Source organism: Triturus cristatus, chromosome 9, assembly GCF_964204655.1.
Source record: "Triturus cristatus chromosome 9, aTriCri1.1, whole genome shotgun sequence".
Lineage (NCBI taxonomy): Eukaryota > Metazoa > Chordata > Amphibia > Caudata > Salamandridae > Triturus > Triturus cristatus.
Genome location: NC_140592.1, coordinates 244860862 through 244884196, shown reverse-complemented (window position 1 = coordinate 244884196; position 23335 = coordinate 244860862). Strand labels below are relative to the sequence as shown.

The 23335-nt window shown below is 44.8% G+C and overlaps 1 protein-coding gene across 2 annotated transcripts in view; it reads left to right on the top strand.

Annotated features, from left to right (window-relative positions):
- The window catches only part of MKRN2 (makorin ring finger protein 2), a 249289-nt gene that overhangs the window by 49743 nt on the left and 176211 nt on the right, over positions 1-23335 (top strand). For both annotated transcript variants that reach the window (XM_085624857.1, XM_085624858.1), the window contains exon 2: positions 839-967. In XM_085624857.1, the coding sequence (XP_085480983.1) occupies positions 839-967 (129 nt within the window). The remainder of the gene's footprint in view (positions 1-838; positions 968-23335) is intronic.

The window sequence follows — 23335 nt, the reverse complement described above, 5'->3', positions numbered from 1 at the left end:
TAAAAAAAAAATAAAAAAAAAAAAAACAGACACTCTTTATTCTTAATGATTCAAGCTCTCTCCTCAACAGCTTATTTCTGTAAACAATTTCAACTAATCCCTCTCAATGAGCATTCTCACCCCTATCACTTGTACTCTTTTATATCCGCCTCCATTTTCATTTCATTTTCTTCACCTTCTTCCTCATCTTCTTTCTCTTCTTTGTCCTCATCCTCTTCTCTGTTCTTTTTCCATGTCGTTTTCTTCCTCCTTTATTCTGTTTTTGATCTTCATTACTTCTGACCCTCGCATCCATCATTCTCTACTTCATCTTCCGATTTGTTTTCTGCTCAGCCTCTTATTTATCCTCTTCCTTTTCTTCACAATCTTCTTCCTCATCATCATGATTTTCCTTTCTAAAGGAAATGTTAAAAGTTAACGCCTGTAGTAGATTTATATGTTTGCAATGAAAGATGGAATAACTGTTTTGATTTTGTTGTATTTAAAACTAATGGTGTAGGCGGCAACCCTCTAAAAGTGTGTCACAGACCCAAGACGTGGTGTACTAAACTGTTCTACAAATCAGTGGTTTCCAGGTACTCTTAAGGCAAAACATGTACGTGAAAATAAGCAGTAATTTCTGCAAACTGTTTACAAGATCAAAATGTCTCCAGCATTGATTGCATTTGGCTTTTTTAATTACAGCATTTTTTTAAACAGTTGCCGGGTGTGTGCCTGCCTGTCTGCTTGCCACGCCTTCTCTCAGTTGTTCTTGTTATTATTTGGGCAGTTCTACACCCTACATCATTAGGGTCCTTTGCTAAATAAGGTAACCTGGTCTCTCTGTTTATATCCGCAGATATTTTATGCATGGTGTGTGCAGAGAAGGGAACCGGTGTTTGTTTTCACATGACCTAACTACAAGCAAGCCCTCCACCATCTGTAAATTCTACCAGAAGGGTCAATGTGCTTATGGGACTCGTTGCAGGTAATGGTTTCAACGCTTTGATTACATTTTATCTATTTATTTATTTTATGGAACAAAACATGCTGCAGACTTGACATAGACTGGGGGGTTGAGGAGGGAAGGAATTTGACCAGTTTGTTTCCTATAGTAGTTCAACAAAATGAGGCCTAAACAAAAAATATATGATCTTGCCCCATACAGGATTTGAGAGCAATGGCAACCATACAGTGCCTTTAAGAGAGAACCAAAAGTTTGTCTTGAAAAAGATGGAAAAACAATAAAAACCATCGAAATGCGTCAACGCCATTATTGCGTAATCCGTGGAAAAAGCTTACCCTGCAGATGACAGAGAATATAGTGTATCCAGGAGTAGCTATAGAATTTTCTGATCGGATATGCTGTTAATGACAAATTGTATTGTCTTAAAGTGTTTCTCTCTAATTGTATGGATGGTGGGACTAATGGAATGATAGGTAGGTATATATGAATTAGGTATTTATATAATTGTGATTTTCTTTTTTTAATGGGTTTTATGATATTGTGTCCAACGTGACATTTTTATTTAAAAATAAAAAACTGTTTTTAACAATGATATAAAAGTGTTGTATGTATGATTACTAGGCTCTACCATATGGGCTACATTAATTGTTGTGAGAAGGTGTAGTGCAGGGGTGGTAATAATTGGCGTTGGATGCCCAAGCATTACCCTTAGTGATTTAATATAAATCTCTACCAAGGGAAAATCTTTGTCTACCTGTTTCCTATAGTAGTCTACAGTACACACGTGGTTTCGAGTGTATTAGTTCTCTACAGGAATTGATATAGAACACCTAGGATTATACGTGTTTTCTGTTATTTACAACTATTTTTTACTGTCATGTTAGTAACTTTATGTAAGAAAAATAATCCCACTGTAGCAAACGGGATTGAATTTTACCCTATACACCTTATCAAAAATCATTTAGTTTGATTTAATATTTACATTTTTAATCCTAGCACTGTAATGTTGAGCACAGCCGGTTTGGCTCTTCCTGACTCATTTCTGCAGAGACTCATGTGGCCAATGTTGAGCAAGATAGGTGTGTCCAGGGTGTTTGCATCAGTAGGTTAGTCTCCTTTATGCCTTGCTGAGAAATGCTCAGCTCCCGGACAGCAACCACTGCAGCCTGCCTAACCTCCTCCGATGAGGCACCAGTGGCAATATTGAAAATCCAATTCTATTTCGATACATAACACCATTAAAGCAGCAGTCTGTAGCTAATTTGAGAAATCATGTTGTGGCAACTTGTGACTGCATCGGTGTAAAACTTCTTTAAGAATTTGTGCTGGTTTGTGAAGAGCACGCCACCAATCAAGGCAGTGAGGACAGGTATTACTGCAAGTCACTCAGTTGATCATCCTCAAAAGGCTGAGTCGTAACCATCTCAGCGGATATCTTCAGCAGGTGCCCATAATTCACCTCACTGGTAGCAAGGCATATTTTAAACGGTGTGACTCCCCACAGTGACCTCCTCAGTAAACTGGTCTCAGACATGTGTGGTGGCCTCTGGAAAGAGTTGAGAAAATATGATAAAGGTATTGGAGGGATAAGGGAAGAAGATAGGACTAAAAAGCGAGTGAAAATGTGAATTTGGTCACTGCCACATGACTGCAGGTTTCCCGGTTGCTGGATTGTCCACAGTGGAGGGGGTTAGCACTAACCAACATATGCATGGGTGACCGTGAAAGATGTAGTGTTCCCAGGTTTACTTGTTAGTTTTTTTAAGTCCCCAAAAATATTGAGGTAGTGACTTTTAAAACTTGCGCTCCCTTCTGACACAGTGCACTTTCTTTTGACCTGCTCCTTAGTCTTCCTGTGAGAGAAATCGGCAACTTCTTTTTGATGAAAGTTGTTTACATCTTGCTAAGTGATAAGGAAGTTAGGGTGGGTTAATAGGCTTCTGTTTCTTGAATGGGTTCTTTCACATAACGTTTTCAGTAGCAGCTCAAATTGATGACATCTGAAATATAATCTGTATTCTTGCTCAGTGCTCTTCCTTTGCATAACACGATATGTGCGCTGATTGGCAGATTCTCTTGTACTGAAAGTTTCTTTTTTGCATCATGCAGATGGAAAAGAACGTGGAGAGGGGTTAATGGATTACTGTGTGCTGATTGGGTACCCTCTCGTTCAAATTTCTGAGTGACTGAAGGAGTGACAATATGCCCCTACATTAATAAATTGTGGAAGGAGCTATGCTTAGTGATCCAAAATTTGAATAGAAGTTTATTCATTTATTTATTGAACCCGACAAAGCACTGGGTGCAGATCTCTGAAAACTCGTTTAGTTTTTCAATTGGAATTCACTCTGATGAAGCTCCCAGAAAATATACAGGATTATGTCTTGGCAGCTGTCAGTGGTTAGGATGTCTCTGCCAAAATGGCTGAACTTTGAAAGAGTAATGATTCCGTGCTTTGAGTTTGCAGATGCGGGTAGGAACTGATGACGTTTCAAAATACATCTCTATAGGGGAAGCTGAATAATTTATGCATAGGCCATAATTTAAGGCCATCTGATAATCACCAGGAAAACCATTAGAATGTAATTATTTGTATTCCCCTATTGCCATTGAATTTCTTTCTGATCCCTCCACCGCTCAAAAAGATAATGCGTATTTTGCATTTCCCATTTTGAACACAATGAAAGTAATGTATGCCTGAGATGGAACATCGGAAGATGTTCTGGCAGACCTAAGCGACATGGACTTGCTGGAATGGCTGCTCTCCCAGGAGGTCTGGCAAAAGGACTGGGTAGGCTCAAGCGAGTGGCCAAGCTAATTTGGCTTCAAAATATGCAACCCAGACATGCACCAGCCCCTTATGCAGCATAGCTGCCCCATTGAAGCATACCAGCTGTGAAAATTCAGCAGGGGGTCCATGAGCCTTCTCCATGGCGAGGAGCTGAGCTCCCCCCACCTGGGTGATGGTGCTCTGCTCTCTTTTCAGGGGCTGCAGGAATTCTATGGGTTTGAAGCAGGTATTTTTCTTGCCCACAATGCAATTCTGACAGCGATCGGAGACACCTGGGCACCAGGGCAGGCCAAGCCGCCACTGCACTTGGGCTTGCAGTGCTTCTTAACACACCGGCTAGGCCATCAGGCGGTTTCCGTACTGTATGTGACACTGCTGGGAGGTGCAAGGAATTTTTAACCTGGGGCAAATCCAAATGGGATGATTGCCTAGGTACGGTATTGAACACTAAGCAATGGACCATGGCCCAGGAGCGGGTGAAGCGAGTTTTGTGCAATGTCTATCTAAAATCACCCAATTTAACTACTTGGATCAAACCTACCTTACACTGCACTGCCTGTAAAAAAATGTTTCCGTTGGTGTGCGAGGGTGCTTGAGATGTGGTCACACATATGCTATATTTCTCCATATGGTATGGGAAGCCCGCTGCTGATGCACACATGGATCCAGGTGATGGAATATGTATCGACAGTGATTGATGTCCAGTTGCCACCGGACCCACTCCTTTGTCTCTTGGGGATCACAAAGCGCACTAAACATTACCTAAAGTTGGTCGATCTAGTACTGGTCCTTAATAAGTGCTTAATTGCCATGACCTGGAAGGCCCATCACCCGCCGACGATCAGATGGAATGGAATGGAATACGTTTTTGTATAGCGCGATAGCTACCCGCAGGCGTCCTAGCGCTTTAACAGAATGCAAGTGGGTGGCGTGGGTCAAAGTTATTTCCTGAAGAAAAAGGTTTTTAATTTTCTGCGGAAAAGCAGGATGTTGGGTTCAGATCGGATAGAAAGTGGAAGGTAGTTCCAGAGACTGGCCGCGTTTGTTGAGAACATTCTTCCACCACTTCTTTCCTTTTTGAACCTAGGAATGATGACTTGAAAGGCGAGGGTCGACCTCAACTGCCTGTTGGGGTGATAGGGGGTGATTAAGGTGTGATTCAGGGTTGCTCCTTTCCTCCAGTAAGCACGGTGGGCAATGCACATACTTTTAAAGTTGACTCTGTCCTTTACTGGCAGCCAGTGAAGGGCTCTTAATTCAGATTTCACTGATTGCCGTCTGGGGATGCGTAGGAGAGTACGAGCCGCGCAGTTTTGGATAACCTGTAGTTTTTTTAGGGTGGATTCGGGGGCTCCTAGGTAAAGGGCGTTTCCGAAGTCTATCCGGGAGAGGATTAGACCCTGGACCAAAATCTGTCTAGCCTTGAAAGGGAGAAGCGGTAGAATCTTTCGTACGAGTCTTAAAATGCCTATGCAAGTGGCTGCTAGTTTGGTTGCTTGATGGCCAAAGGTTAATGCGTTGTCCAGCCAGATGCCCAGGCTCTTGATGGAGTTCACGGCTGGGGGTGCGGGGCCTAATACTGGCGGCCACAGAGAGTCGATGGATTTTTGGGGGGAGTTACCCAACACCATTAGCTCTGTTTTGTCGCCGTTCATCTTCAGGTAGGACTGACTCATCCAGATGCATACTGCTTCCATGCAGCCTCTGAGATCGCTGGAATAAGAGGAGGGATGAGTCAGGGTAACCACCAATTGCGTGTCGTCGGCGTAAGACACGACTTGAACGCCGAAAGGGCGTATTATATCTGCGAGGGGAAGCATGTAAATGTTAAATAGTGTGGGGCTCAAGGACGAGCCCTGAGGGACCCCACAACTAAGAGGTTTGCTGGGCGAGGTGGTATTGCCCTCACAGACACGGAAGGAGCGGGTAGAAAGAAAGGAGTGTAGCCAGGACGCAGCAGTGGAGGTTATCCCTAGCTCTGCCATTCTGTGGCATAAGATGTCATGATTTACAGTGTTGAAGGCGGCACTGAGGTCCAGTAAAATGATGGCCGCAGTGCCGCCCTGATCCACGATTTTTATAGCTCCTTCTGTTACTGCTAATAAAGCAGTTTCCGTTCCATGCATGGGGCGGAATCCAGTCTGAGAGATGTCCAGAGAGTTGTTAGTTTCCAAGAATTCTGTCAGGCATTGGTTTACGTACTTTTCAGCGATTTTAGTTATCCAAGGTAACAGTGAGATCGGGCGGTAGTTCCCTGGATTCGTCGGGTCTAGATTGGATTTCTTCAGGAGAGCCTTCACTATAGCTTGTTTCCATTTTGGGGGGACGAGGCCTACTGAGAGAGAGTTATTGATTAAATTGAGAATAGTGGGGAGGATAGTGGGGGTGATAGTTTTAAGGAAACGAGCTGGTGCTGGGTCACTAGGGGAGCCTGATTTGACTTGTAGTATTAAGGATTCTAGATTGGTGGACTGCAAAGGAGGAAAGGTTTCCAGAGAAGTGGGAGGGGAGCATCTGGAGTGCTGTTGAATCGATTGGAGGTGGGGGGGATGGGGGGAAGGAGGAGTAGATCGTGGCTATTTTGTTGTAAAAATAGTCGGCCTGTTTATTGCAGCGAATTTGTGCGGTCAGAGGATCTGGAAGCTTGTCTGGGAGTTTTAGCAGATTTTTTGCGATCTGGTAAATCTCCTTAGGTTTGGAAGCTGCTTCGTTAATCTTATTTTCGAAGAAGCTGGCTTGAGCCTTTTTTATGTTGATTTTATAGAGTTTTAGAGACGCCCGATATTCAGTTTTGTTGGTCTGAGAGTAGTCGAGACGCCATTTCCGTTCCAGCCTTTGGCATTCTCTCTTAAGAGCGCGCAGATCTTGGGAATACCAAGGGGCATTTTTAGGTCTATGTTTGGATTTAGTGTCCTTAAAAGGGATGATGGAGTCTAAAGAGGTGGTAATCCATTTATTAAAATTATCATTACTGATGATCGGGTCAAGGTTGTTTTCCGGGACAGAGATTTCTAGTGCGGATGTCCATAGGTTAGTGTTGAGTCGTGACCATTTACGGTTTCTACCTGGGGCAGGGAGTGAGGTGGGATGAGGTTCTGCTGGTGCCCAGGAGAATGGGATCATGAAGTGGTCTGTCCATGGGAGAGAGATGGGTGAATCAACTGTAAAATGGGTACAGTTACTAAAAATAGGATCCAAGAGGTGACCTTTTTCGTGGGTGGGTTGCAGGACTAATTGGTGGAGATCTAGTGCTAATAGATTGTTTCGTAGTTCGGCGGCTGCCGAATCCAGAGGGTCGTCTAAGTGCACATTTAGATCACCTAATAGAGTGTAGTTGGGTAATGAGCAAATACCACTGGCTATCTCTGGGGCAAGTTGGTTTATAAAATTAGTTGGAGTGCCGGGTGGTCGGTAGATGAGAGTCCCTGAGAAGGTACAGGTAGGAGAAAAGTCCAGCGAGAAAGTGAGGTGTTCGCAGTTGGATAGATTAGTTGGGGAGGAACGGCAGGTATAGCAGTTTTTATAAATAATGGCTATGCCGCCGCCTTTTCCAGAAGAACGATCTGCTCGGAAAATTTGATATTCTGCAGGGAGAGATTGAATGACCTCGGGGTCGGAGTCAGATTGGAGCCAAGTTTCCGTGAGGAAAATGGCATCGAGATCTGTGTCCGAGATCAACAAGGATATTTCTGTGGCGTGTTTTGGAAGGGATCTACAGTTGAGTAGAACTATACGAAACAAGGGGGAGGGTGTGTTGGGGTGGCTTTGAAATTTGCAGTATGAACAGTTGAAGTGTTTTGTGGTAGGGTCCCATGGCACTTGGCAAAAATTATTAGAGTGTCCGCGTAGGAGATGTAGTTTGTTAGGGGAATAGTGTATGGGACATTTTTTGCCAACGGTCATGGCCCCTGGTCCCGGTCGGTCGCGGACGGGCGCAGACAGGCTTGCCTTTGGCGCGCCTTCGGCGCCCCGCCGCCGCTGCGCCCGTCCGCTGCGCCTCCTGGGTAGGGAAATCATTTTGTAGAGCTAGGGCCTCGGGGTGGGAGGGGCCTAGCAAGGTGATCGGGTTCCTCACCCAAGATGGTGGGTCCGGAAGTTCAAAGACCAGCAGGGAGCCGAGGGCTCTGTCGGTTCCACGAGGGGGAAAGAAGCGCTATCACTCGGCGTCGTCCTGATAAGTAAGTGACAGGATACACAAGTGATTTTAAAAAGGCTATGTTGCAGCAATCGGTTTCAGGTGCACGGTAAAAAGCAGACTGTGAAATTTGCAGTCAAACTATCAGGTTGTAAATACTGTCCCGGCTTCCGCCTCAGGACCACACAGCACACACCACACTCACTCGTAATCAGATGCTGGCTTCAGGTGACTCATAAATGGGCTCTGGCTAAAGTGGACGCCACGATACATGATCGTAGACTGTAGGGGGGGTGAGCTGCTACGATGTGGGATACCTCTGTTTTCAGGTTGTTCGACAGCCTGAATCCGCTCCCTCCCTAGGCTGACCGGATTGTACCACTCTGCACCCCACTCCTTTACAAACATATGCTCACCAGACACCAGTGCGACACCAACTCTTCGGGGTGGGTTCCACAAAGGTTCACCCCTCCCTCCCCCTTGGTGTGACCATTTGCCTATACATCTCCCATGTTTGTAGTATGCCCCTGACACTCGTGTTCAAACAATTCCAATTAGCTGCACATGGCAGCACTAGAAAGGTGGTTTGGTTATATTTTATGATTCACACGGTGGCTGCTCCTCTGCAAGGCAGGATACACTATTCTGCTCAGGGTTAGCATCCTATTTTCTCTCTACATCCTGCTGCCCCCCTCCGTATTATTGTATGATCTGCTACCTGAATATTGTCAATGTATACATGTTGGAATGCGATTGTCTGTCCACTTTATGAACAAGTGTATTGTTGTATCCTGTACACCTTGTTGAGATTTTTACTAACTGCAAATAAAGAAATAAAAAAACAAAAATGAATGTGATATGTCGAACACTGTTGCTTCTGTCACTGCCTTATATTGACAGCAAAACAAACGAACTACATAAATCACATTAATGCAAATCGTTTCTCCACCTGTGGTTTCCATTAAACATAAATGTATGATGCTGACTGATCAGTTAATGAAACTGGACAAATTGTTGTGCGTCTCTACAGCTACCCAGGCTTGCTCTCCCACACTAGAGAAATGGGAAGCTCTAGCTCAATACTACAGTATATTTTAGCTAGCAGTAGATAGTGGAAATCAGAATATAGAACATATAATTGCTTACTTGGAAATTTGTAAAGTCCTAAAAACCTGTAATTGACCATTAATTGACTGCAACTCATTTCAGTAACTCTGGTGATTCCAAGCATTCTCAAATTATGTTGCCATGTAACAACTGATTGGGAAGATAACCATCTGTCTTTGGAAGTGAAGAAGTTAACAATACTGAGTGTTCTAGCATGCTAAGTAAGACAAAAACCTACTGATTAATGACCGAGTCCATAATGCTGAAATCTACACTAAAATTATGTGCAGGGAAATCTGAGAAAGCTAATGAAATCATGCAGGTAAAAATAGAGCAAACAAATTAGGTTCAGGAGCATCTGGCAGATGGACTCTAGGATGTCAAGGTCAATTAAGTGATTAGGACTATCGGTGGATTATACCCTTTGAGCTCATCATTCAACTCGTCTCTCATTCTTCACCTTTTATTCCCCAAAACATTTCTGGCTCATCACAATTCTATGAATATGGGAAATATTGTGATTCTTGTCTGTGCCGCTCAGGAGCAGCTTAATTATCAGATGCCTGTTTGGATGGGTGAAGGAGGTGGCACTCATTTTACTGCTTCTATAAAAACGTTTAACCTGCTACTGGTAATGAAGTGACACAATATTCTGAGGCAAATGCAAGCGAAAAGTCAGCAGATAGAGTTGTTACAACTTCATGAGTGACCATACAGAATTTCAAACTTACCTCTTTTACTGTGACTTGGTGTGGAATTGCCAGCAATCTGACAGAAGTCTTAAAAGTGGGTCTCCCGCACCTACAGCAGCATTCAGTTTGTATACTAAATTGTACCATCTATTAATCTAGTCACACCTAGTGATAGTGATATACAATGGTGGCTGATACTCCCAATTATGGTGATGAAACAAAACAATGAGGCAAAATATATATGTACTGCTGACCAAAGCACTAAAAGGTGGTCTCCTGTGTATCCCAATTTAGATGTCACTCCAGAACCATATTTACTCCCTGGTCAAAATTAAAGGGTAACAGTGGATTAAAACGGGTGTGCCCTTGTTTCTGGACTTTAAGTATGAAGTGGGTTTTACTCTTTAATATCCACTCACCTCCATCCTCAGTGTGGGTGAAGATAACCAACGTATTTACATTAGCATAAACTCTGTCAAATCTATGAAGTAGTGAAGTGAAAGACGCACACACATTTCTTCAATGCTTTGCTTCCATGTGTCTCCTGTGTGCTTTTCCACTTCTCTTCAAATTTATTTCATTTACCAAAATAGTTTGGGCACTGTTTTGACCCTTTTCAGTGCCTTTCTAAAGGGGGTTCCTCCATTAATTGGTACTCCTCTCATCCCTTTCTTCTTGATATACTCTCTCTTTGAGTTTTCTGTAACAGGCCACACTACACGGCCATGGGTTCTAGAAGAGAAAGGTTTGCATATATTACTTTGGTACTTTATCATTACCTACCCTTTATGATATGCTCCTAGGGTAGGCTCAAGATACAGGGGTCCCAAATAATGCCTCACCACAAACTTGTATAAAATACAAGAATTAACAGAGTTTGAAGGCTGTGGATACTAATAAATATTGAAATCCATGCAAGAGAAACAATTTCACCCCATTTTGTTCATCTCCTTTTTTCCAGTCTATTATGAAAATGGCAAACTGAAGGGGACCCTCCTTTTTGAAAGAGTGTGCCTTGGTAATGTGCTGACATAGTGACAACTTTGGCTAGCGGTTCGAAGAAAAGTTTATGTAAAGAAGCTGAAGCCCGAATTATGACCATATGATCCAGGTGTTAAAAGAAGTACTAAGTAGTCAGCCACTCCGTCCTTTTTACGTTTCCCAACAGTGCACTATAGAGGACCTGTCCTTTGTACCATTGTAAAGATCATGCAGGACCATGGCTTTATCTGCATACAGTGGGCGATGAAGATCACAACTCTCAATGACTTTGGATAGTATAGGTAGGTGCGAAAAAGGAGAGTTGAGATTGTAGGACCCTTTGGAGCTTCACAGGTACTCGTATTCTAATTGATGTCATCCCTGCTGTTCTCACCCTTTTGGTAAAAAGAATGGGTTCCATGTCCAATGTTTCTTTTTGATTGACATCTGTAATTGCTGCTGCCTCGTCAGAAATAAAGTATCGGCTTCTCGAGGAAATTCAACGGACTCAGTACCCCAAGCCTCCCATCATCTCTGAGAGACAATAGGGTGCCGATCAGGATCCTGGAAAAATTTTCCCCGTACGACTCGTATCCGGTCTTTTTACCGTACGAATCGTACAAGTGCCGAACAAACTGCCAAGTACGATTCGCATGGGAAAAACTCCATACGAGTCGCATTGGGAATAATTCCCCACACGTCCTTGGGTCGGAAAATGTGTCCGACACTTCCCCGGACGATTTACCGTACAAACGTGAAAAGTGAAGTCCGACCGCGCTAGTACGATCCATCCCGTGCGTCCGATGTCACAACCGTATGGAAAAAACACCGTCCGCACCGAACTCCCATTGCAACCATGGAGACGTGCCCACATACGCGCCGAACCACCCCCCCAGACCCCGTGAGTACGCGCCGAACCCCCCCCAGCCCCCGTGAGTACGCACCGAACCCCCCCAGCCCCCGTTAGTACGTGCCGAACCCCCCCCCCAACCCCTGTGAGTACGCGCCGAACCCCCCGTGTATGTACACCCGTGTACGTGTCGAACCCCCGTGTATGTACACCCGTGTACGTGTCGAACCCCCCCGTGTATGTACACCCGTGTACGTGTCGAACCCCCGTGTATGTACACCCGTGTACGTGTCGACCCCCCCCGTGTATGTACACCCGTGTACGTGTCGAACCCCCCCGTGTATGTACACCCGTGTACGTGTCGAACCCCCCGTGTATGTACACCCGTGTACGTTCGAGTCGTACCCCCACCCGTGTATGTACGGTGCGTACCCCCAGCGCGGGGGGGTTCGGCGTATACTCACGGGGGCTGGGGGGGGGGTTCGGCGCGTACTCACGGGGGCTGGGGGGGGTTCGGCGCGTACTCACGGGGGCTGGGGGGGTGGGTACGGCGCGTACCGGGCCCCCTATTCTGGTCGTTTCGCAGCGTACTTCGCTTTTCCGGCACTTTTTGGGTGCCGTGAAAATATTGCCGTCCGGACTGCTGTCGGTTCGAATCGTACTTCCTGGGTCGTGAAACGCTGCCTGACAGCGTCCCGACGTCACGTCGGAGCATTCCCGGATCACATTCGTATGTATATTTTCGTCGAACGGTGTTTTTTACGATTCATACGGAAATGGTGTTTCCGTGCGAATCGTACTTCCATGTTTGTAAAGTTTTACAACCGGGTATGAGTCGGACGGTGTTCTGCTTGGGTTTTCGGATCAGATAGAACCCGCTCATCAGAGCCTCACTAACCCAGCCAGAACGTTACCCCCTCCCTAGAACCTATTTACAATAGTGCAACTACATATATCTTACCACCTAAGGACAGGGAATTCCTACTATACATACCAAGACCTCTTATAATCGGCGGCCTCGCGATCCCATACGGATCCAGACCTCTCTACCCAGACGGCAGTCTCAGCACAATCGGCGGCCTCGCGATCCCCTACGAATCCAGACCTCTCTGCCCATACGACAGTATCACAAGTGGCGGCCTCACGGTCCCATACGAACCCAGACCTCTCTACCCAGACGGCAGTCTCAGCACAATCGGCGGCCTCGCGATCCCCTACGAATCCAGACCTCTCTGCCCATACGACAGTATCACAAGTGGCGGCCTCGCGGTCCCATACGAACCCAGACCTCTCTACCCAGACGGCAGTCTCAGCACAATCGGCGGCCTCGCGATCCCATACGGATCCAGACCTCTCTGCCCATACGACAGTATCACAAGTGGCGGCCTCGCGGTCCCATACGAACCCAGACCTCTCTGCCCATACGACAGTATCACAAGTGGCGGCCTCGCGGTCCCATACGAACCCAGACCTCTCTACCCAGACGGCAGTCTCAGCACAATCGGCGGCCTCGCGATCCCCTACGAATCCAGACCTCTCTGCCCATACGACAGTATCACAAGTGGCGGCCTCGCGGTCCCATACGAACCCAGACCTCTCTGCCCATACGACAGTATCACAAGTGGCGGCCTCGCGGTCCCATACGAACCCAGACCTCTCTACCCAGACGGCAGTCTCAGCACAATCGGCGGCCTCGCGATCCCCTACGAATCCAGACCTCTGCCCATACGACAGTATCACAAGTGGCGGCCTCGCGATCCTATACGAATCCAGACCTCTCTACCTAGACGGCAGTCTCATACGACAGTTCATCGTATGATCACCATAACATACAAAAAGGGAATCAGTCTCACTATTCATCAGATCACACAAGGATTGCCAGTTCAAGCATAGCCTGTTTTCAGGTTCGAGGGGCTTCTCTTTCCCTTATTCAGTTACCACTTACCTGATCAGGGTTAACATCTGTTCATGTAGCCGCAGCTGACTAGAAGAATAGGCTACCCTCTCATACAAGAACACGCAGCACATGTTGGTTCACTACAAACTGGATACTTTATTACTCATTACATACACAATCACATAACATTACGATATAACACATAACCTGCAAAGAAAAGTGAAAGATTAAGTTGTACACTCTAATAAGAAAGGGTCGACATCACCTTAGTAGTATGTAGCCTGCACTCAGTGGTCATCTAGGTTCCCTTCTCGTCTGTGCCTCGGCTCGCCTGGAATCACCCTTCTCCGAGTCACTGGGACCTCTTCCTTATCGGCTACTCTCTCCTCTCTGGCTATTCTGCTAGGAAAGCATCTGTCTCTCGGTTCTTCTCCGCCTTCAAGATGGCGTCTGTCTTCCCTGGAATAAGTAGTAGCTTTACTGCTAACGGCTAGATGCCGCCTACGGACTGAACATGTAACTGCCTCAGACTTTCACTAATATAGAGGTGCGTTTCCTCATGGAAAATTCCGGCCCGTAACCTGCCGCCCACCAAATTCTTGTACCTTCCCGTACCAAGGACACTTTCCCAGCCGGCCGGCCTGATGTAGTGTCTTCGGCATGAAGAAAAATACAATCCTTCGATAAGGGCCGGCCTGAACCGGTTCTCTCCAAGCGAATAACACCTCATAACTAAAACATTACGTTTGACCTAGAAGCATCCCAAGCTGCCGGAGCAGAAAGAAAGATGGAGTCTCTCCCGTTTGAGGCCTACCAGGCCTGAATTCAGCACAGCTCCGTGAAATACCCTCACTACAGGACAGGTTATCCCTAATACTAACGAATCTATCCCCTAGGCTATGTGTGCAAGCCCTGATCTATGGGGAAGAGCACAGGATCATGTCGAAGTGCCTAGTAAATAGGCTCCATTCACTACTCTAACCCTTAGACTTGAATGGTAAGAGACTGAAGTCACATTTAATCATCTTTTCCTCACAAGAAGGCCGGGAAAATCGAGCAGAACATTTCACCCTTGACTTCAGTCTATTATACATTCATTAAACGGAACTAATATCTGTGGAAGAATAATATGAAACAAGACTAACTGATCTATGTCTAGTACCAGGTGTGCAGAATTGAAGTAGTGAAGGAATACACTGAATAAAGCAACAGATAGAAATCAAAATGCCGATAGTAATCAGAATACCTCCTAATATTTGACGTAACAAATGCAAATCAGGTAACCAATTAAAGAGCCAGTCAAACCAGCCCTGGTCAATGTGTTTTCTAACTTCTTCTGTCAAGTCATGTAATTTATCAATGTGAGCTTGAATGGATTTTGTATGATCCGACAAGTTAAAACAACAAAGACCCTCAAAATCAGAACAATCGTGTCCATGTTTAAGCAAAAGATAATCAATGGCCGCTCGATTTTGCAAGATAGCCCTTCGTTCACCCTGGGCGTCTAATAGCATGTCAGACAGGACTGTAGAAGTATGATTGATGGATTTTACCATCCAGCAGGCCATTTTCCCAATAGATTTGGCATTATAAACTGCCAAAGCAGGAACACCAACAATTGAAATAGCCAGACTAAGGTATTCAGACTTGGAATATAAATGCAAAGATGAGTCACAATCCTCCTGTAACCTCACTGTATCTCGAATCACACGAGAGTTGGCATTCGGATGTGATGAGAACATGAGCAAGCTCAGTCTAGTAATGGCACAAGGGCCTCCAGAAATATTTGCGGGTATATATGGCCAGGAAGTATTACCACATGAGAAAAGCCATCCGGCAGGTAGTAACATCGTGCGATAGTGACTGGGGGTAACTCCCATACTGTGGAAATATGGATTTTTATGATCAGTTATGTCCCCTATCTTGGACCCCAACGGTTTCATGTATAAGTCACAAGTACATGTATGTTCCCTCCAGTTCCAGTTATGAAGACGCAAACACATGTGCGTCCACCGTCAACATGTCCTCTTTCAGATCCGCCATGAATGGGCCGGATATTCTATTCCTAAGTATGAAAGGCCATCGGCTTTATATGGTTCATTTATCCCATTTTACAGTCCAGGCGAGTAGGCCCTGATTCTGCCATTAAGCCTTTTCCTGCCTTCTGCCTCTGAAAGCTCCAGTCTGAGCTTGCATCTGTATCCATGAACTTTGTCCTACTCCCTGCGCGGCTAACGGTGCCTGACTCGGCCTGTCTGCCTGCCAAAAACTGTATTTCACCTTCAAGATTATCTGCTCTGCTCCGCTCCTCATCCGATGCATTCCTGTCTAGCAGTTTAGGTAAACATTCTTCCAGCTACCGAGCAAAGGACCCGGCTTCTCTGTCCTCATGCAAGTAATTCATAAACCCTGTTACCATGGAATATTCCTACCCCCTCGCATCTAGTGTAGACACTTAGACGCTTGTACCCGCACTAACAGTCAGTATAGTCAGTATAGAATAAGATTCTATCCTAAGAGACCTCTCTTTTTGGATAACACAGTTCTTTAAACATAGGATATTAGATATGATTTGGGATTAGGTTGACATAACCCCAGACTTCTGTCTCCACATGTAGAGCTAAATGTCAAGTCCCTCTCTCCCCCTAGTTGCACGTCAAATCACACGTCATGCTGCTGCGCGCACATCTCTGCCAAATATTTTTGCTGACATTGCGAAATTCTTTCATGGAACCACCCATTTGTGACATCATACCTAATGACGTTCTTTAGTTACGCCTAGTTACACCCATTTTAGTTACGCATGTATGTCTTTATCTCTGTTATCAACTGTTACGCCTGCTGCATCTGTTTCACTGTAATGCCTCTTCTATAAAAATGATTACCTGTCAATAATGTATGTTCCTTCCTTCCTGAACTTTCGTGGTGATGGAATAGAAGGCCCATAATTCGAATTATGTTCCTTTGTATAGGAATAAAGCCCGTTCCGAACCTCTAATACCACGGATTCTGCCTCTTATTTTACTGAGCTATTCTTATTAATTTTCCGCATCAAATTAAGTACCGGTAATTAAATTATTTACCACATATATGGCACCCGAACAGGGACACTTTCTCATCTCACGCGCTGGAGGTGCGTTGCAGGCCCGGTCTCCTGCCACAGCTGGACGGACAACAACGCGTACCCACAGGATTTCCTGTATCTCCCTCCTGCCGAGCGGGGGTAACTGAGGCTGCGATCAACACCCAGACGAGGCGGTGAGAAGTGCGAAGTATCCCGACCAGAGCCTAGCTGAGAGAGAAAGATCCGAGGTATACAGAGGCCCACCAAGTTCCGAAGTTCCGAAGTATCGAGTCGAGTCCAGTCCGGTCCAAGTCCAGTTCAGTTCAGTTCCGAGGCCTTCCGTTCCGAGCTACCCGGTGAGTACCATTGCCGGGGAGGCGTTCTGACGTGCACATAGGTTGTGCCGGTCAAGACGGGTTTGGGTACACAAATCCGGTCTGCACTGTTTCAGCAGTGTATCTGTACTGTTTAGCAGTATATCTAGTATGTCTAGTATATAATTCAGAATTACCTAGTTAGTGCCGAGTATTATGCTTAGTGACTAGTTCCCTAAAATGGCCATCATTGTTGTTCATTAAATGTTAAATGTTTTAAATACGTTCAGCATATTGTGGTGTGAATGACTGTTCATTATTGTGTTTTGTTGTATTAAACGTGTTCAAAATTAGGTCTCAGATCAGTTCTAAATATGCCGCTCTTTTCGAAATTAAGACAGATCAAAACTAGAAAAGGGGTACTCGAAGAAGCTGTTCCCATTCCTCCTAGGGACACTCCAGGGTACTTCATGTATCATAAACATGGCCTAGACGCCATATTATTTCTTGATTTATGGGTAGACTACACTAAGGAATTACCAGAAAGTCAGAGGTGGCCCGCAGCTGGGACCTGGGATGCAGATTGCATCATGAAAGTAGAGGAAGAATTATGGAAAAAGAAAGCTAGACAATCACAGAAAGATGCCATTGAATTATGGCGTAAAGAATCATATAGACGTACAGAAAAAGCACTCAGACAGGAAGAGAAAAGTAAGGAGAATTCAAATAAAGTCCGGGAAAATCTATTAATTGAAGAAGGTACCCGAGCAAAATCAGAACAAGTAGACAGACAAAGAAATGCCCTTATGAATGGTATGTATCCTCTTCTGGCCGAAGGGTTACCTAAGGCTACTCCGGAGATACCAAAAGACTTGCCACCTCCATTGTTTCCGATAAAAGCACATCCCAGAGGGCATCCCAGAACCGCAGAAGATGTTTTCCTTTCCTCTTATTTAGACGACGCAGCTCCCGAGTATGCTAATACTGCACCACATAGACCGCCTGCCGAGGGGGTTCAACGCCAAGACCCTCCGTCTGTACCTCCGCAACAACAAACTCCGACACAAGTTCCGGCAAGCACATCTGTTTCTACAGCTGTACCCACACCTATGGTTGCTATATCACGTTCAACGAATCCTTTCACATCCAGCACCCCAGGCGGTGCCACAGGAGGTACAACAAACATTTTTTCCACGCCACCCAGAGTAAATAAACTTTCCTTTCAAGAATTAGCCCACCAACGTACGCCCAAACTAGTAACTCCCGACATGCTTAAGGAACTTCTAGTAGATTGTAGATATGACCCTGTGCCCGGCAAAGAGGACGAAATGCTGCTGGCATCATTACGTATCCGACGAGCTGCAATATATTTAGGGAGGCTACCAGGAATGACTACACATTTAGAAAATATATATCACTTTGTCCAGTCAGGGCGAGATTCTGAAAGTATTAATAGAGCCATGGAGTACCAGAAAGTGGAGATACAGGGGGAACTGTTACGTTTCCTCATAAATTGTGTGATCAGAAATCAAGACCGACCAGGGGTAAATCCGGAAGAAATGCGAATTCTTACCACATGGAGTCGGAATATATCAGAGGGGAGACATGATAAACTACTAAGTATAGTAGCTATGTGCCGAAAGATCCGCAAAGAAGTAGAACGAATACACGAAGAAAGATTGGCGGTAGACCAGCTTGAACAAAACGAGGAGGAGGAAGAATTAGAACTGCCCACAGGACAGTTAGAAACCATGGCCTATGTAGGTAGAGGAAGATCTAGTAATAATACTAGATGCTTTACTGATCCGATACGTCCAGATAATAACAGAAATTTCCAAAACCGTATAATAAATATAAGGTCCCCCGAACATTCGTTCCAAGCCGCTGACAAATTACTCCGAGAACGAAGGGGTTATCATATACTCGATTCTATGGACGAACAAGAATTAGCCAGGTCAGCCGTTCACTGGGTTGACAGTCCCGGTAAATATAGTGATGATACACTAGCGCACACGTTTTTGAACCTCACCCCAGATGAACAGCGTTTAGCTGGTATCTACATGATTCAACAACTCCTTATATTATATAAAAGCCAACACTCCGATCCTGGTCCCTTACCTGATATATTGACTGAATTACTCACGAATAAATGGAGAGGTTCAGGTACTGAGTTAATTAGAGAAATATTAGAATCCAGAAAGCAGTACATTCTTTTTGTATGCCCCGAACATGTCTCACTGCCCATCAAGGAAAGAACGACGTATTATATGGATAGACAGAATCCCTTACGCGAAGTGCATCCGATAAAAGGTGATGACAATCAGTTTAAACGTGTGTTGGTATACACACCCATATCTAAAATAGAACTATTAGAAATGAAGAAAGTGGTACCCAGTCATGACAAAGACCCAGCGGGTTTCCACCGTGAAATTAAAGACATGTTGCTCATGGGAGAGTATACCTATCCCGACATTATGAAAATATTAAAGGTATTAATGCCTGCGGGCATTTACGAAAAGCTCAAAGAAAAGGATTGGGAGGTGGGAGACCAAAAGATAGATTGGACAGCATTAGAAAACGAAGAAATAGCTCGAGGTCCAGGTTTAGGGCTTGGGGAAAAGACCAAAATACTACCAGGTTTATTAGTACAGGTACTGCCACGTTTATTAACTACGAAAAAGGAAGACTGGGGTGCAATCTCAGCCTGTAAACAAAAGCAAGATGAAGACACTAGTGATTTCTATGCCCGATTCGAAAAATGTTTTGGTATAAATAGTGGAATAAAAGCAAGTAGCGAATCGTATCCACATCTGTTTGTGACAAAATTAGTTGAAAATGCCTTGCCCCAAGTTAAGAATAGAGTATTGAAATTCGAGAGTACCTGGCAAGGTAACACTCCGTCACAAATGTTACAAATGCTACAGTACCATCACAATAGAATTAGAGAGGAACAAGAACATGAACAAAGACGCATGAAAGACACGAAAATGAAAATGCTAGTTTCCCAGACAGTTCCAGCTGACGGTCATAAAAAGGGTATGACACAGTCCAGTGTTTCAGCAGGTTCTGTAAAAGGGACATGCAACTATTGTAAACAGCCAGGTCATTATGTACACGATTGTCCAGTTTTAAAACATAATATCGCCATAGGTAATACAAAAGAAAGACCACGGCCACTTAGACAGGATCAGAACCAACAAGGAGCCCCGCAGCATGCACAGTCCATGCCAGCTCCGCAACAGTCTATGCCAGCCCCACCACCGCAGCCTATTGCTGCCACACAAACAACGACACAACAGATGTACCAGACCGCACAGTATGACTATCCTGATTATCAACGATACTCATGAAACAGCCTAGAGAGGGAAGTTGGCTTACCCCTTATCGAGGTCCCTGTGGATCAAGAAGGACCTTATGTACACAGTGAACTATTAGGCCAAGATAGAAAATTTTTACTTGATACAGGGGCAAGCCGAACAACCATAAAACGTAGTGAAGTTCCAGGGGCACCCCTCTCAGGCTCACAGAATATTTCCCTTGGTTTTTCAGGAAAACTTATCATTAACGAAGTATCACAGCCTCTTCCACTTACGATTGGTCCCTTGACACGAACTACAGATTTATTACTTACTAAATCATGTCCAGAAAACCTGTTAGGTATAAAAACATTGAAAGCTCTAGGAGCTATAATATGTTGTTCTCCGGAAGGAGTAAGATTGTTTTTACGTGATTTCAAAGGGCACTATGTGTCCCGAGACATGGATCACCGACTGCAGACTTTACCCACACATTTATGGGCACAAGGCCCTACAGATGTTGGTTGCATGAACATTACACCATATCGAGTCACACTAAAGACAGGAGTGGTACTACCACGAATGCGACAATACAAGTTACCCCCAGATGCTGTAGTGGCTTTACTGCAAATCATTGACGAGCTTATTACCCAAGGAGTGGTTGTGGAAACCGACTCCAATGTATGTAATTCCCCGATAATTCCGATTCTTAAACTAACTGATCCAAAAGCCCCGCCAGTATATCGATTGGTTATTGATCTGCGCGAATTAAATAAATGTATTGTACCACAATACCCCGTAGTCCCAGACATTTCTTCATTACTGACAGCCATTGATTCCGAAGCAACATTCTTTTCTGTAATTGATCTCAAGAATGCCTTTTTCAGCGTCCCAATAGATCCGGAAAGCCAATACTTGTTCGGATTTAGTTTAAATGGACGAAGCTTTAAATTCACACGCGCACCTCAAGGATTCACAGAAAGCCCCAGCATCTATAGCCAAGCACTGAAACGAGAACTTGACAGTATCCACATGCCAGTCAACACTGCCCTGCTTCAATATGTCGATGATCTGCTGATCACCGCTAGAAGCGAACCTGAATGTGAAAAAGCCTCACTGACGGTTTTACAATTTTTGGCCGAAAAGGGGCACAAGGTGTCCCCTTCTAAGCTGCAGTTCTGTGTCCAGCGAGTTGTTTACCTTGGGCACTCGCTGTCCAAGGAGGGAAGGCAGCTTACGTCAGATCGCATCCAGTTAATTGCTAACATGCCAACACCCAAGACACAAAAGGAGGTACGGGCTTTTATAGGCCTCACTTCATATTGTAGGCAGTGGATCCCTCAGTATGCATTTCTAGCAAAACCACTCATTCAGTTGACAACACAGGAGGCGGCCACATCGACTGTCCTCCCTTGGACTCAGGAACATACACAAGCTTTTGAAAACCTAAAGAAAGCTTTATGTCAAGCACCTGTTTTAGCAACACCATGTTACAATAAACATTTTACGCTCTTTGTTACAGAACGCGAAGGTACTGCCTTGTCAGTACTCACACAGGAACAAGCAGGATCACACAAACCATGTGCTTATTTTTCTAGTACATTAGATCCCGTAGCTCAGGCTCTGCCTGCATGCCTGAAATCAGTGGCAGCGACAGCTTTAGCAATCAGACAAAGCGATGCCATAGTATTAGGACATCCATTGACAGTACAAGTACCACACGCAGTAGAGGTTCTTGTGAACCGAACGCAAACACAACACTTGACTATAGCAAGACTTACCGGTTACGAATTGACATTGTTTCAGCCACACATAGAAATCAGACGTTGTAGTACATTGAATCCTGCCACACTTTTGCCAGTAAACGGAACAGACCCACTAGCACATGATTGTATTGAAGTTATTACTATCACGACGAAACCCAGACAAGATTTGACAGACGTCCCATTGTCAAAACCAGACCTGACGTTGTATGTAGATGGTTCATGTATGAGAACAAGTACAGGAAAGCTAGTGGCCGCGTATGCAGTCACAACAGACACTGAAGTCATTGAAACATATTGCATAAATACCTTGTCAGCTCAAGCAGCAGAGCTCATCGCTCTGACACAAGCCTGTATTCAAGCCACAAATAAGAAAGTCAACATATACACTGATTCACGTTATGCATTCGGAGTTGTACATGACTTCGGCGTACTGTGGCGAGAGAGAGGTTATTTAACTTCTCACGGTGCCCACATTCAGCACGGACCCCTCATTCATGCCTTATTAGATGCAATACATCTACCCACTGCAATATCAATTATGAAATGTAAAGCTCATACGAAAGTTACTGATATCATTTCCCAAGGCAATAACCTAGCTGACAGAACAGCTAAACAGACTGCTCAGAATCAAACTCACACATCTGACATGACAAAGACAATAGTTCTGACACCAACACATTGCATGACGGTTAAGGATCCCGCTCTTGACGTAATTGACATACAGACACATGCTACACCAGATGAAATAAAGAAATGGACTGAATTAGGAGGGATCCAAACGAATCAAGGATGGATGACGAAGGAAAAATCTGTATGGTTTCTTCCCGACTCAATGGTCCAAGTTATCATTAATACAATACATAGTCCAGCGCACCTAGGAGAAAAAGCTATGCTAGACAGCATTCAACACATTTGGTTCAACAAAAATTTACGAGCAGCAGCTAAACAAAAAGTTCGTACCTGTATGATCTGTTGTCAGTTTAACCCAGGTAAAAGCATTCCCGTAGAACAGGGTGGATTTCAGCCTCCTGATCACCCTTTTGAAGTCCTCCAGATGGATTATATCCAGATGGAACGATGTCGAGGATTCAAATATGTTCTCGTAGTTGTCTGTGCTCTTTCCCGTTGGACAGAGGCATACCCGGTTTCAGATTACACTGCCCCGACTACTGCCAAACAGTTAGTTCGAGAATTCTTCCCACGGTACGGTTTACCACGTGTTGTCTACTCAGATAACGGCCAGCCGTTCTCATCCGAACTAATGAAACACGTTTCACTTTTGTTAGGTTATCAATGGAGATTTCACTGTGTCCGACACCCCGAGGCAGCAGGTCTCGTGGAACGACATAATCAAACTCTGAAAATTAGATTGTCCAAAATATGTAGGGAGAAAGGTGTCGATTGGGTAGTAGCCTTACCAGTCGCACTCTTTTACATGAGAATGGTAGCGCACTCTCGAACAGGGCTATCCCCTTATGAGGTGATCTTTGGCAGAC